The following is a 15,201-nucleotide window of genomic DNA, read 5'->3' as shown; positions in this document are numbered from 1 at the left end:
GAGTGGGTCTTGACGATTACTCTCACAATGGCTGCTCAGAACCTCAAGGTGGCGAAATCGAGATGCTGGATAGGAGTTGGGTTATCACGTGGATGGGGCTGCAGGTCAGCTCAACTGGACAACTGAAGGGGAATCCCAACACGTAGTCCTTACAATGCAAAAGCGTTTGAACCGATGAGCGTGTGAAGGGCAAAGGATCAGTGTGGGTGGGAGGCTTCTTGCATATAGCTCGCAAAGGTCCTGGCAAAAATCTTTGCCTCTCTGTGCATGCATGACTCTGGAGACATAAACCCAGCCTGGAATGTCCCCCTGAAAAGTGTGGGGTGGGGGGCGGGAGGTGGGGTGGTTATACCCACAGGCTTAATGACTAAGAATCACAATGAAATCGCATCAGACCTCATTAAAGCGCAAGTGCAGTCCATTAACAAAATTGTATCAACATTGGACAATGACAGTGCATCCCTGTGCAACCACATCTGGAATCAGAACTTGTTCATTTTTCGTTGCCTGCCATTGCATCAATGTCCAACCCCAAAATCCACAGCAGGGGTGGAGGCAGCCTGCTGACCACTATGCCTTGTTATCCTTGATGACTTTGGCGGGCACCCTCTGTGCCCTCGAGGCTGGAGGGCCCCGGCTTATTTTGAGTTGTAATGACCGGTCCTCGGGTGAGGTCCCACCAATTTGTTATGCTCCTGGCTGAGGAGGAATGAGCTGGCTCCCTTTCTTTATTCAACCTCTTCAGTTGGTTGCACTAAGGTTAATTTAAAAAGGATCCTTTCCTTTGTGGATACCTTTTCCCAGTTCAAATGTATTTATTTTAAAAGGAGCCAATTTAATCAGACTTTCTTGAGTCAAAGAAAGAGTAAGTTTATTAGCTATTAAAAACCTGATAAAAAAAATAATAAAAACTCAACACACATACACAGAGATCAGAAATGAGAAGTTGAGTCCAAAAATAAAAGCTAAGCAAAAGATATATGAATCAGTCTTTGGCTTGTCCATGAGCAGTAGATGGCAAAACATTGCAGCCATTAAGTTGGGTGATTCCAGTAGCTGACTTTGGTGGCTGAGCAGTTGGTTTAGAGACACTTGGTTCTGCAGGTTAGCTGAAGGAGTTGTCCTGTTTCCTTTGTGTCTTTGTGGCTTTGTTGACTTGCCTCCAGCTACATAGAAAGAGAGGTAGAGACTTTTACCTGCAAGCTGCAGGGATGTCTAGTTGATGTTCTTCTGCTGTGATCCTCACAGCCCACATGAGTATATCAGAACTAGAACACACAGATGAGATTTGCAGCTGATTTTTCAGCTCCTTTACTTGTGTATTCCTGGAAGGGAAAAACAAATGTCTTTCATCCAGAATCTGCTCTCTTTTGACTCAGAACATTTCTACATTCTGAGAAATAACTCAACAGGAGATGGTTTCTGCTGAGGAGTGGTAATCAGTCTCCATTGTCTCTGCAACCATGGGAAATTAAAGTTCAGTCTTTTGCATTGCATCTTTTCCTTTCAAGTGTCTCTGTCTGAGGTAGGCCTTGACACATTTTTAGGCATGAGATTCCATGCTCTCTGGACTAGTTGGTCAAGTATAATCCATATAAGAATTTTCCAGCAAATAGTTACTTTACGTTCTCAGCCAACTTTAGCTTGTATGCCTTTAAAAAAAAACACATCTTCCTTTAAAAAGTTCAATATGCCTGTAATTACTTCAGAGCTGTGATCCGCTGTTGTGACAGCATCGCCTGCTCTAGTATAGCTGCAGCCTCTGAGATCACAGAGGACAAAGTTGATGGGGTCACAGACAAAGGGGATTCCGAACGGCCGCACACAATCAGAGAGTCCTGAGTGGAGATCCCAGGGATGTCTGCCTGCTGCTCCTCTTCCCTTTGGGTACCCTAGGGTTCCTCACTAACTCTTTGAGGAGAAGGGGGACCTGAATTTTTTTTATATTTGTTCAAGGGGTGTGGGCATCGCTGACTAGGCCAGCATTTATTGCCCATCCCTAATTGCCCTCATTGAGAGGTCATTTTTAAGAGTCAACCACATTGCTGTGGGGCTAGAATCACATGTAGGCCAGGCCAGGGAAGAACGGCAGATTTCCTTCCCTAAAGGATGTTAGTGAACCAGATGGGTTTTTACAACAATCAGCAATGGTTTCATGGTCATTGTCAAACTTTTAATTCCGAATTTCTATTGGATTTCACCATCCACCGTGGTGGGATTCAAACCCGGTTCCCCAGAGCATTTCCCTGGGTTTCTGGAATACTAGTCTAGTGACAATGCCACTATGCCACCTCCTCCCTTAAGTGGATGAAGGTCGAGGTGCCCTGCCCTCCTCACACAAAGCCACTGTGAAACTTCGCCCATGGAGATGGCAATGGAATGCAGGTCTGCGCGTATCTCCTGCAGAAACTAGGCATTCTACTGGGCAAGGGTCTCCATGGTGTCTGCCACCTTCCCCATAGAGACCTCCATGCGCACACATGTTGGTGTGGTACCACTTCAGCAGACAGCAGGTGGACGGACTCCTCCACCTCACGTGCCACTCTGCTGAATGCCTCTGACATCTCTGCCTGGTGTTCCCCTGCCTCTTGCTGCATCTCAAGCATCCTGAATAGGAGCGGTCCCAGAGGCTCGTCATCTGACTCAGACTTTGCCGGGATCGCTTACCAGCTGTCTTCCGGTTGCCAGTGTGCTTGGCTGTCCCTGCCTCCTTCTGCTGTGGAAACATGTCTGTGCGGTGACCACCAGAATGTGAATTAATTCTTGTACCCACCGAGGTGTGTGTCTCTGGGCTAGTGGAGGGTGCATATGACTGCTGTGACAGCTCTACAGCTGCAATCTCATCATCGCCCCTATCATCCTCGCTCCTCTGCGGGCTGGAGCTGCTTGTGGGATCAGGTTCAGGGTCTGGCCTCACCCTCTTCTTGCTGGCACCTGCAATTGTGGGAGATTGCATGGGCACCACGCATGACCCTTAGGTTTCTAGGCAGAGGCATTGAGCATCGATCCTTACAGGATGGAGGCCGGATACCTAACTCACCATCTCCACATGGTCAGTCCCGATCCTCCCCTACCAGCTTGCCAGCCTGCACTTCTTATGGTGTGAGCTACCGGAGTTGAGCCATGCCCCTTTCCGTCCTCCCTCACTCATGCTTGATGTGTGCTAACTTGTCCTGCACAAGGAGAGAAGATGGTTTGAGAGCACATGGGATGCAGGTGGCATTCACATGCTGCCATTCAACAGCAGTGACGCACTGGCTATTGTATCCCATGCGAAAGATGCACTGCAGCTAGTCCAATAGGGTTCTTTGGCAGCACCCTCTAGAGTGGTGAGCTCATGAAGATTGGAGGATAAGGCACGACGAGGCATGGCATCAGCTTTGCTTGCTGGTGCCCTCTATGCCAGACCCCCCTCCCCTCTTCCACAAATGAGCTCTCTGTGTGGGAGTCGCCTCTCTACCTGCAGACCACATGGACTGCAGTATATCTATGAGGCATCAACACATCGTGGTGAGGAGCCCTTTATATATGGGCAGCACAGAATGTGGCCTGCCACTGAGGCCCATGTCCCAGTTCCCACTTTGTGAGGCGAGTTTGAGCAGTAGGGGGTTCACTTACCCTGGCAGCATGGATGATTTTCCTGCACTACAGGGTTGCGCTCTGATGTATACTGTTTGCACACACCATCCTGGCAACTGCCTCCCATGCAGGGTTGATGAGTCGGGTGAGCTTCCTCATTCCAGGCCTGGGATAGAGGATGTGCCTCTTGTCCTCCACTGCATTCAGCAGTACTTCTGGGGATGTATCGTTGAATCTTGGTGCCGGTGCTGCCTGGAGTCTCTGAGCCATTTCCTGGACCGCAGTTCGACTGAGATAAAGCTGCAGCTGTCCGTGCACCTTTTAAGTATGGCACCCAGATATGATGGTGGGTCATGTGACTTCCTGACCGCCCCACCGCTAACAAGGTTGGGAAACCCCTGGCTGCGTAATTAATGAGCCCAGCATCACGCAATTCAGTGTAATTTCCCACTGGGCTCCGCAGAGGGAAGTGCTCTTTCTTCCCACTCCCGCCACAGGATATAGGTCTGGAGCAGAAAATCCAGGCCACAGTCCCCCTCAGTGGAGCCAAACTATAAATCACACCGAATGATACATAATTGAATAATTTGATAAGACTATTTTTAGGTTTTCTCCTGGAGAACTTACATGGATTCAGCCAATGAGCAGACTATGACTGACCGATTGAAAAACTCTCTCTTCACAATTACTCAGTGTGCTAGTAATAAGAGTTATGCTTGCATCTTGATACTCTGAACCTGTTCTGTGGCCTGGATTTTCACAATGATGGAGAGCCTCTCTGTCATTGTGAAAAGGACAGAGGAGGCTGAAATCCGCATGTCCCGTCCCCAAACACAGCACCTACAATTGTCGTATGGGTGGGAATAGGAGGGGTGGGTCGGGATTTGTGCATATGTATTTCACGGAGGCCACTGCACATATAAAACAGCTTCTGCCTCCAGTCATGTCTGATTTTCGTTAACCAGGAATGGGAAACACACTGTGTGCAGATTAGACCTGGTAGGAGCAAGTCTAAACTTTGCGGAGTCATTTAGAAAGGTAGATTACCTTTTTGGAGAGGTAGGGTACCACTTCGTATATGGACCTGGGAAACCATTGGAGGAGGTCAGGTGCCCCTTGGGAGAGATAAGCTGCACTTTAGGAGAGTCGGGTTGCTCTTTGGGAGAGGCAAGGTGCCCTTTGGGAGAGGTAAGGCAAGGTTAAAAATGGGCATGAATGTGCATATAAAATGCATAAACTCATTGGCACTGTCAAGAGAGCTGTCAAAATGAACTGTCAAAAACAACTGTCAAGCTGTCAAGATATTTAACATTCCTAGACTTTAAAGCTTTAAAGTAGAGTGGAAAAAAAATTATTGCTTGCTGTTTCACTCTGTCTGTTCACATAAGCCTGAGGGTTATTATTCCTGGAATAATGCTGCATGACTGATTTTACAAGCTTCCAATATCACAGTGGGGTGCCTGCCATTTCACAATTCTGATTGTCAGCTACAAGTAGTTATAGACTCTTTGAAGTGGGGTTATGAATTCCAATATTTGTTTTTAAAGTGGATTAGACAGCTGAATAAAATATTTGATTCTATAAGGGATTAAACATTTGAATGAAGCATTTGTTTTTATAATGGATTATGTAGTTGAAGGAATGTAAATGTAGTGAATGGGTTTTTTACGAATGACAGTTTTTTTAAAATAAAGTCTGCAATAGACACTTTGAACTTTATTTTATTTAATCTGAGCATGGATCCTGAGGTCTGCCAATGGTGGATACTGGGTGAGTTGATATAGAGAGTGCAAGGGAAAATAGTGTGGTGAGGGGCGCATGGTTTGGCATGAGTTGTCACTAAGTTAGGATAGGGGCTATAAAGGACCATGGGGGTGGGTACAGTGGCATAGGTTGGAGGGTATGATGGGCAATGGGGAATGGTTGGGGCCATGAGGTGGCCTGGGTTGGCATGGATGGGACATGAGATGTGTGTGTGTGTGTGTGTGTGTGGTTGGGGGGGGGGGGGGGAGGGGGGGGGGGTGACGGGGTGTGTAGGGTGAGGGCTGGTGGGCTGTCTTTTGTTTTATTGTTTTTTTAAAAAAAAAACCTTGACACAGTGCCAGAGCACGAGGCAGGCTTTCAGCCCAGCCTACCTCAGCACAAGGCTGCCTCCGCACACTGTCCAGGGTCACCCGGACTGACTCCCATAAAATCCAGTCACCCTGGAATGAAAACCTGACCTACTAGGGCACTTTTCCCCAAGTCAGGCTTGTGAAGCCGGAAATTGTCCCAACTTTGTGTTCCCAACCTGGGAGTGAAAATTCAGGCCTATGATTAACAATGTTACATGGTATCTCTGTGATTGATGTATTAATTGCACATTAATAATTTTATATTCTCTATGAAACATATACATTTTACACCATGCTTTACTTATGGAAAAAGTACAACATTTTGGGAGTAGGGAAGGGAGTAGGGAGTAGGAAGGCAAATGCTGACCTGTAGTAGAGACTCTGGAGTAACAGGATTTGCATGGAAACTGGTGGACGAAGACCTCAGAACTCTTTTACATTCCAATGTCTTTGTCTCATTTGGTCTGTGGCGAATGGACCTGAATATCTGTACAATTCCCAGATTGATGGGAAACATGATGAACGCACTCTCGACCCCAATCATGAACTCCTGGAGGAAGAAACTGAAATCTCCTGGAGTAATACATGAATTAAATCAGTTCACAAGAATAAATTCTATTGTTGGAATCTGTACCGACAAATAAATAAAGCCCCAATTTTTCAAAATGCTAACAGGAGTGTTATCTTTACCATCTTGCACTCAATTAAAACCATTCCTTCCCTCCTCTAGGGAAGCACTGTGCCCTATTCAGTGAGTCTTTTCCACAGGGAAAGTGATGAAGATGTTGGTCTTTACAAACATAGCATACAACAGTTCCTGAAGATATATTTTTGTGCAGTGCACAGTGCCTGATGAGGCAGATGTTCCCTGCATTTTCTTGGGAAATTCCTCCTGTGGGATTTTTTACTATTTTTTTTGTCAGATATGGGCATTGTGGCAAGGCCAGTATTTGTTCCCCATCCCTAACTGCCCTTGAACTGAGTGGCTTGCTAGACCATTTCAGAGGGCAGTTAAGACTCAATCACATTGCAATGGGTCTGGAGTTACATGTAGGTCAGACCAGGTAGGGATGGCAGATTTCATCCCCTGAAGGGCAATGGTGAACCAGATAGGTTTTTAATGACAATTGATGATAACTTCATGGTTACAGAAACTAGCTTTCAATTCCAGATTTTTCTCAATTACTTGAATTTAAATTCCACCAGCTGCCATGGTGGGATTTGAACTGATGTCCCCAAAGCATTTGCCTGGACCTCTAGATTATTAATCCAGTGATATTACCACTATGCCACAGTCTCCCCAGTAAATCTATCAAAAGAGCTGTTAAATTATCTAGTCTTCTCCAAATATTTTTCTCAATGTCAGTGTTTCAGTCCACTGCCATAGACAAGCATTCATTCACTATAAACCTGAGTATATTTCTATCATGTCAATATCTAGGTAATTTCTAGCAAACCTAGGGGTTGAACAGAAAATCCTCATCATTGTATTTCAGTTTATTGGTTACATCTTGTATACTCATGTGATCTTCCTCAATTTTGGAAAGCAAATGAAAAACAGTCTAGTAAACATGAGTTAGGTTACAAACCACCAAACTTATCAATAAATGAGTCATTTTTCTCTGTGTGAATGTGGCTTTTAACCCTATAAGAACCACGAGAGAAAAATAAAAGCTCAATAACTTGAAACATCATAAACAAATGTGTAATTTTTGTCAGATTTTTCCCTAATCCTGTTATTTTCAGAATGTCATCCCACCTTGTGAAGTGGAGGTGTTGGAGACAGGTCTCTGCTACACAACTAGAATATTGTGTCCAGTTTTGGGAAGGTGAGTCACTGAGTGGGTATAGAAGAGATTCCCTGAGCTGACATCAGGGATGTCTAGGACACCAATGTGCTCATTCTATATGGGGTTGAACAGCAGCTTTCCCAAACTCATAAGGTTTAGCATGGGACCTCATCCTTTAAATTTACCACATGAGGCTTGCACATTTCTGACTACAAAAGTGGGCATTTTTCTTTATTCTGTTATTAAACTTGAACTACTTTTATTCCTCAGAATTCTTCTCAATCGACTTGCATGTATCAAGTTTAACTACAGTGCTACAATTACACATTTTTATATCATATCAGATGTATTGAGGGATTGAATTTTACCTTTGAGTGGCCGACAGCTAAAGCTCCCACCATTTGGGCCAGGGGAGAGGCCTGAGCCATTTTAGGGCTTGAGCTGCATTAGCTGCACTCCCTGAACAGGTTCCCCCTGCAGTTCACTGGTTGGAAAATAGATGACTCTACTTGGTTTGGATACTGCACTAGCCAGCAGGCAACTAGACCCAATAGTTGCGGGGAAGGAGGGGTGGGGGGGCATTGGTTGGGTGAGCCAAGGCAGCAGCAACACAAGAGTATCTTTGTACAGTCCAGTATTCTTGCTCCTCAAGGGCCTACAAGAATTAAATCATAAAAGATTTGGTGGCACCTTTTGAAATTAACATCCATTTGCTCTTCAGAATCATAGCTGAAGTCTTATATGTACAGATAGGACATACGGCACTCTGTTATATTCACAAAGAGCTTACCACCACGAATGGGTGGGTGCTCAGGCATTCATCAGAAAGCTCCTCCCTAAGGACAGCAGCTGCAGTGTAAAGTGGGCAGTAAGGGATCCACCACTAATACTGAGCCACTAACACAATTTTTACACCAGGCAGGACAACTTAAAACCTGGGCTTGCGCATTCTGTGAATGCTTGGACAATGTAATATTTCCATCGAATTATGGCAAACTTCCTTCAAATGTGACAATAAGTATTAATTATATTTTTGAATTTAGCCTCTGGTCTCTAGATGTTTTTTCATTCAGAAACCTATTGATTCATAAATCTTAAAACATGATCAATAATCATATAATCATTATCAATTCTCAATATCACTGTTACCCAGTGTTGTGTGCTGAGTGGACTCATCAGGTGATGTGCCCCAGAACATGATGTTGGTCAGCATTGAACCAAGCAGCAGTGAAAAGCAGCAGGAAACTCGTTGAACTCGGGTGAAGAAACTTCTAGTGGGGCGCTCAACCACTGAAAACCAGATATGTCCATCCGTAAGGCTTTCAGCTGTCTTCAAGAAGAACAAGTTTCTGGAATATATAAACAAGGATAAGTTAATATCAATTTAATTATTTATTGCCCCAGAGAACAATGTAACATTATCTAACCCATGCAAGCAAGCAAGATTATTGTTTAATGAATGTATTTAATTTTCTGAGTTAAACTTTTATGTTTAGAGCACCAGAGTAAGAACTCAAGTATTTCAGTAATAATAGATGTATGGGCATTGCAAACAAAATATTATATTGATATACTTTACAACAATTGGTGCACCCAATTGGAGCAATTTTGTGTCACACTGAAATAGCTATACACTCACACATAGACCTTATAAGAGTTGCTCTGAATCAAAACTGGCACCACAAGCTACATGCATGTCACACCATAATGGGCTCACACAAAGACAGAGGAAGGGAGGTCACATGGGTGCCATCTCCTATTTCTGTAATCGTGGGAACCTTAGTACCTGATAAAACTTCTACGTTTATTTAAATTGTTGCCTCCTTTTGACAAAGAAAGTTATAAAGGTTCTGCTGCTTGCAAAGATGGCACCTGTCATTTTATTGATAAAGCTATGAACAACATACCAGTTGACCTGCTACATATCCCCACCTATGGCTTAGAAGGATCCATTTGCATAACAGTTTAATTCTGCACAGAGATAAAAACAAAAAAACTGCGGATGCTGGAAATCCAAAACAAAAACAGAATTACCTGGAAAAACTCAGCAGGTCTGGCAGCATCGGCGGAGAAGAAAAGAGTTAACGTTTCGAGTCCTCATGATCCTTTGACAGAACTTGAGTGAATCCAAGAAAGGGGTGAAATATAAGCTGGTTTAAGGTGTGTGTGTGTGTGTGTGTGTGTGTGTGGGGGGGGGGCGGGGGGGTTTGGGTTGGGGGAGAGAAGTGGAGGGGGTTGGTGTGGTTGTAGGGACAAACAAGCAGTAATAGAAGCAGATTATCAAAATATGTCACAGACAACAGAACAAAAGAACACGTAGGTGTTAAAGTTGGTGATATTACCTAAACAGATGTGCTAATTAAGAATGGATGGTAGGGCACTCAAGGTATAGCTCTAGTGGGGGTGGGGGAGCATAAAAGATTTAAAAATATTTAAAAATAATGGAAATAGGTGGGAAAAGAAAAATCTATATAATTTATTGGAAAAAACAAAAGGAAGGGGGAAGAAACAGAAAGGGGGTGGGGATGGAGGAGGGAGCTCAAGACCTAAAGTTGTTGAATTCAATATTCAGTCCGGAAGGCTGTAAAGTGCCTAGTCGGAAGATGAGGTGTTGTTCCTCCAGTTTGCGCTGGGCTTCATTGGAACAATGCAGCAAGCCAAGGACAGACATGTGGGCAAGAGAGCAGGGTGGAGTGTTAAAATGGCAAGCGACAGGGAGGTTTGGGTCATTCTTGCGGACAGACCGCAGGTGTTCTGCAAAGCGGTCGCCCAGTTTACGTTTGGTCTCTCCAATGTAGAGGAGACCACATTGGGAGCAACGAATGCAGTAGACTAAGTTGGGGGAAATGCAAGTGAAATGCTGCTTCACTTGAAAGGAGTGTTTGGGCCCTTGGACGGTGAGGAGAGAAGAAGTGAAGGGGCAGGTTTACATCTTTTGCATGGGCATGGGGTGGTGCCATAGGAGGGGGTTGAGGAGTAGGGGGTAATGGAGGAGTGGACCAGGGTGTCCCGGAAGGAACGATCCCTATGGAATGCCGATAGGGGGGCTGAAGGGAAGATGTGTTTGGTGGTGGCATCATGCTGGAGTTGGCGGAAATGGCGGAGGATGATCCTTTGAATGCGGAGGCTGGTGGGGTGATAAGTGAGGACAAGGGGGACCCTATCATGTTTCTGGGAGGGAGGAGAAGGTGTGAAGGCGGATGCGCGGGAGGTGGGCTGGACACGGTTGAGGGCCCTGTCAACGAACGTGGGTGGAAAACCTCGGTTAAGGAAGAAGGATGATATGTCAGAGGAACTGTTTTTGAAGGTAGCATCATCAGAACAGATGCGACGGAGGCGAAGGAACTGAGAGAATGGGATGGAGTCCTTATAGGAAGCGGGGTGTGAGGAGCTGTAGTCGAGGTAACTGTGGGAGTCGGTAGGTTTGTAATGGATATTGGTGGACAGTCTATCACCAGAGATTGAGACAGAGAGGTCAAGGAAGGGAAGGGAAGTGTCAGAGATGGACCATGTGAAAATGATGGAGGGGTGGAGATTGGAAGCAAAATTAATAAATTTTTCCAAGTCCCGACGAGAGCATGAAGCAGCACCGAAGTAATCATTGATGTACCGGAGAAAGAGTTGTGGAAGGGGGCCAGAGTAGGACTGGAACAAGGAATGTTCCACATACCCCATAAAGAGACAGGCATAGCTGGGGCCCATGCGGGTACCCATAGCCACACCTTTTATTTGGAGGAAGTGAGAGGAGTTGAAGGAGAAATTGTTCAGCGTGAGAACAAGTTCAGCCAGACGGAGGAGAGTAGTGGTGGATGGGGATTGTTCGGGCCTCTGTTCGAGGAAGAAGCTAAGGGCCCTCAGACCATCCTGGTGGGGTATGGAGGTGTAGAGGGATTGGACATCCATGGTGAAGAGGAAGCGGTTGGGGCCAGGGAGCTGGAAATCGTTGATGTGATGTAAGATGTCAGAGGAATCACAGATGTAGGTGGGAAGAGACTGGACAAGGGGAGAGAGAAGGGAGTCAAGATAATGAGAAATGAGTTCTGTGGGGCAGGAGCAAGCTGACACGATCGGTCTACCGGGACAGTTCTGTTTGTGGATTTTGGGTAGGAGGTAGAAGCAGGCCGTCCGAGGTTGGGCGACTATCAGGTTGGAAGCTGTGGGAGGAAGATCCCCAGAGGAGATGAGGTCAGTGACAGTCCTGGAAACAATGGCTTGATGTTCAGTGGTGGGGTCATGGTCCAGGGAGAGGTAGGAGGAAGTGTCTGCGAATTCTGCACAGCTATGGTGTGAGCTAAGTTGTCTACAACAAGCACTATCATTTTGTTCAAAGCATTATGTTTCTCATTATAAACTCCAAGATTTAATTTGCTTTGTTAACTGCTTTTACCTGCTCAACCACTTTTAAGATAATTATTTCAGCCATGCAATGAAAGATGAGACTCCAATAAACACAGATCATTAGAAACAGCAGGGAAAAAGTGCTAATCCAATATATTTTATTTATTACTTGAAACTCTTCAGCTCCACGTCAGAGGCTGCAAGGAAGATTTTGTCGACTATGTTTTCATCTATGTCGATCGCCAGCCACGAATTGCAGATGAAGTACCATTGTTGGCCTGCTTCAACATCCAGAACAGTCACACGATTCACATACCTGCAGATTTAAATAGAGCTGAGTGTCCTGAACTGGATGATCAAGGAGGGAAGAAAACAGTTTCAAAAACTGAAGACATGTATCATGAATTGCATTTTTATTAATGCAGTGTAACGCAGAGAAATGTGCAACCTACTGAAATATGCAACCCTATAAAAAAACACTCAATTAGAAACCAGACAGTTTAGAAGAATTTGATACAAACACATAAAACACTTACACCATTATAATACTGCATAATTTCCAGGTTAAAGTACGTTACTCTACTCATTTTAAGGAAAGACCCTAATTGGACTGATAACAATTAATACATTTAGGACACTACCAGTTAAGTTCCTGGTCTACCCCATTGCTACGGATGGTGGTAGTTTTTTTTTTAAAAAAAAAAATTAGAACTGTCACAATACAGAGGTAAATCCTGTCTCCAGAGTCCTGATTCTCAGAACATAAAGTAAAATGGAAAACAACTACAGAACTAGAATCAACAGTAACAGAAGTCATTTGGTTTGTTTAAAAAATACACGATGTATCCTTAAAAATCAATCTGGCATATTCTATTATATTTATAGTATATACAGTATTAAACAATTTCTCATCCATGTGGATAGAGTTTAGTCCGTTTTATAATCCAACATCATCTTGCCTTATGCCACATTTCTCAGATCCACAGTACCTCATTAGTGCCTGATCTCAAATCATAAGAAGGTTGTTGCCTTGTCTCAGTTTTAATTATTCTATGCTAATCCCTTCTGGTGACCTATATATAATATGTTCAATTCAGTCTTCACTCTTTTTTAATACATTGCAGTTCATGCTTTCTTTTTGTGATGATCAGTGCTTTCCCTTTCTGTAGTTCTGTTCCTCCAGTTTTTTACATTCTTATGAGCCTACTAACTGCTGTCAGTTTGGCTGACATGTAGATTTGCTGAACCTGGGCTGCAAAATATCTTGTGAGATTTAAATTACTTCAGTTTTGGAATAAATAATTAGGATAAAGAACACTCACCAAGAAGGGCTGGAACCTGAATTGTCATGCCATAACCTTATGGACTGAAGATCCCCCAGTGGGAAGAATGTAGTGAGAAGGAATTCATCAACTCCCCCTCTTTCAAAGACAGGTTTCTCTGAGTCAGTCAGGAAATGAGGATCACTATCTCCCTCAGAGCCGCTGAGCATAATTACAACCTGGTTTACCACAACAAAGAGAAATCAGAAGACAAGACATCTCTAAATATTTACATACGCAAATTGTACAGCAAGTTTTTGCATTTATATAGTGCCTTTCACATCCTTAGGATGTCTCATTGCGCCTCACAGTTAATTAATTACTTTTGAAGAGTAGTCACTGTTGTAACATAGTGAAATGATGACCAATTTGTGCACAGCAAGGTCCCATAGATAACAATAAGACAAATTATCAGACAACCTGTTTTGGTAGTATTGCTTGAGGGATAAATGATGGCCAGGATACCCAGGGAAACTGTGTCGAATAGTGACAAGGCATCTTTGATGCCCATCTGAGGGCAGACATGGGCTTCGTTTAACATCCCATCCAATTGATGGTACCTCAATACTGCAGCACTCCCTCAGTACTGCACTTAAGTGCCAGCTTATTTATATGTGTTTTATACATGTTTTAATAAATTGTTACTGGTGTAACATATGTGATTGTGCACAATTTAAACCACCAAAAATTGTGAATCTTCATTCAGTAATAAATTAACAAGAAAGCATTCTGGAGACTACAACAGCATTTGGCCAATCATTGGCCTCTACAAGTGCACTTCAGTCATAAACTGAAAATATATTCCATACCCAGTTTGTTATTTTCCTTAGATATAACTGTTGCTGGAAATTTCAACTGCGGACAAACTGTTAATTTACAGTGTACCATTTATGAAGTTTTCAGCAATTTCTGTTACTTTTCAAGTCCCTTTAAGCACCAGAACAACCTAAAAGTTCTGTTTTCACATTTATAATCACAGAGCGAAGCCTACTAACAAGTGAAATTGAAGGTTATGACCTACACAAATAAAATACTAATGCTAATGATGGCAATGACTGTAGTGAGAGCAATGAGAGTCTAACTGAATGATCAAAACTGAGTTCAGATAGAATGGATGTTATGTCATTTTAATTCATAAAACTAGGAGGCTGGGGGAAGTAGGAATGATAAAAGCTAAGGGTACATCAGGAAAGGCTGGTTGGGGCAGAATCTTTAGATTTAATGATTGAACACAGGAATATATAATTTAGGCACTTGCAACAACAACAACTTATATTTACATAACACCTTTAAGGTAATAATATGTCCCAAGGTACCTCACAGGATGCAAGAAAAAGATGTTGGTTTTGTTAATTTACCATTTGATTGATGGCCTAAACTCCAATTAAATAAACTGAAGGAAAAAAAACACAAGCTTTCTCATTCTATGCATTGAAGGCATCATCAAACCTTTGCTGTGGTAGCTGACCCTTTGCGGTGACCAGTGTGAACTCTTATCAGGTAACGATATTGTGCGAGAGGATCATTATCAAATAGGACTGTTACCTTTGCCTTAAGGAGAATAAATGAAAGCAGCATTAATGAATGAGAAGTAACAAAATAAAGAAGAAAAGCGACTTGAAACTTCCACATCATAGAAACTCGTTGGTGACCAATTTCTTGCAAAGATCCAACCGTTTGACAATTAACATGCCCGCACCTTAATCCTATCCTTTCTCCTTTCACATACCCAAATACCCTGGCCAGGCAGAAGAGCAATTGAGAAAGACCAGGAGGAGAGTAATGAGGAAGAAACCCCATCACTCACTGTCGCACTAGGCCATCAGCTCAGATATTGGCACTGTGTGTACTTTAGAGCTTAGGGACAGGATCTGCACACGGTGAGGCACTGGGCATGAGTGGCTTGCAGTCAGGACAAGGAAAAAGGTTTCAGCAGGTTACTATTCACCAGACGGTGAGGTGACACATGCTGCAGAGAAGTCAGAGAGGACTTCACAGGACATTCTATAGATGAAAGCTGATGTGCATGCCCAATGAAATGTCTGATTCATTGACAGG

General features: G+C 43.7%; 1 protein-coding gene across 1 annotated transcript in view; it reads right to left on the bottom strand.

The window, feature by feature from the left end:
* LOC121280068 (polycystic kidney disease protein 1-like 2) overlaps positions 1-15,201 on the bottom strand; it is a 95,415-nt gene that overhangs the window by 38,785 nt on the left and 41,429 nt on the right. The window contains exons 13-20 of the mRNA XM_041191696.1: positions 14,593-14,694; positions 13,144-13,322; positions 11,991-12,137; positions 8,633-8,832; positions 6,132-6,266; positions 4,627-4,756; positions 2,496-2,607; positions 1,316-1,325 (exon numbers count right to left, since the gene is read on the bottom strand). Coding sequence (XP_041047630.1) covers positions 1,316-1,325; positions 2,496-2,607; positions 4,627-4,756; positions 6,132-6,266; positions 8,633-8,832; positions 11,991-12,137; positions 13,144-13,322; positions 14,593-14,694 — 1,015 coding nt within the window. The remainder of the gene's footprint in view (positions 1-1,315; positions 1,326-2,495; positions 2,608-4,626; positions 4,757-6,131; positions 6,267-8,632; positions 8,833-11,990; positions 12,138-13,143; positions 13,323-14,592; positions 14,695-15,201) is intronic.

This window comes from Carcharodon carcharias, chromosome 7, assembly GCF_017639515.1.
Source record: "Carcharodon carcharias isolate sCarCar2 chromosome 7, sCarCar2.pri, whole genome shotgun sequence".
In the NCBI taxonomy this organism is placed as follows: Eukaryota; Metazoa; Chordata; class Chondrichthyes; order Lamniformes; family Lamnidae; genus Carcharodon; species Carcharodon carcharias.
Note: the sequence above shows the minus strand (reverse complement) of the source record. Positions and strands in the feature narration are given on the sequence as shown.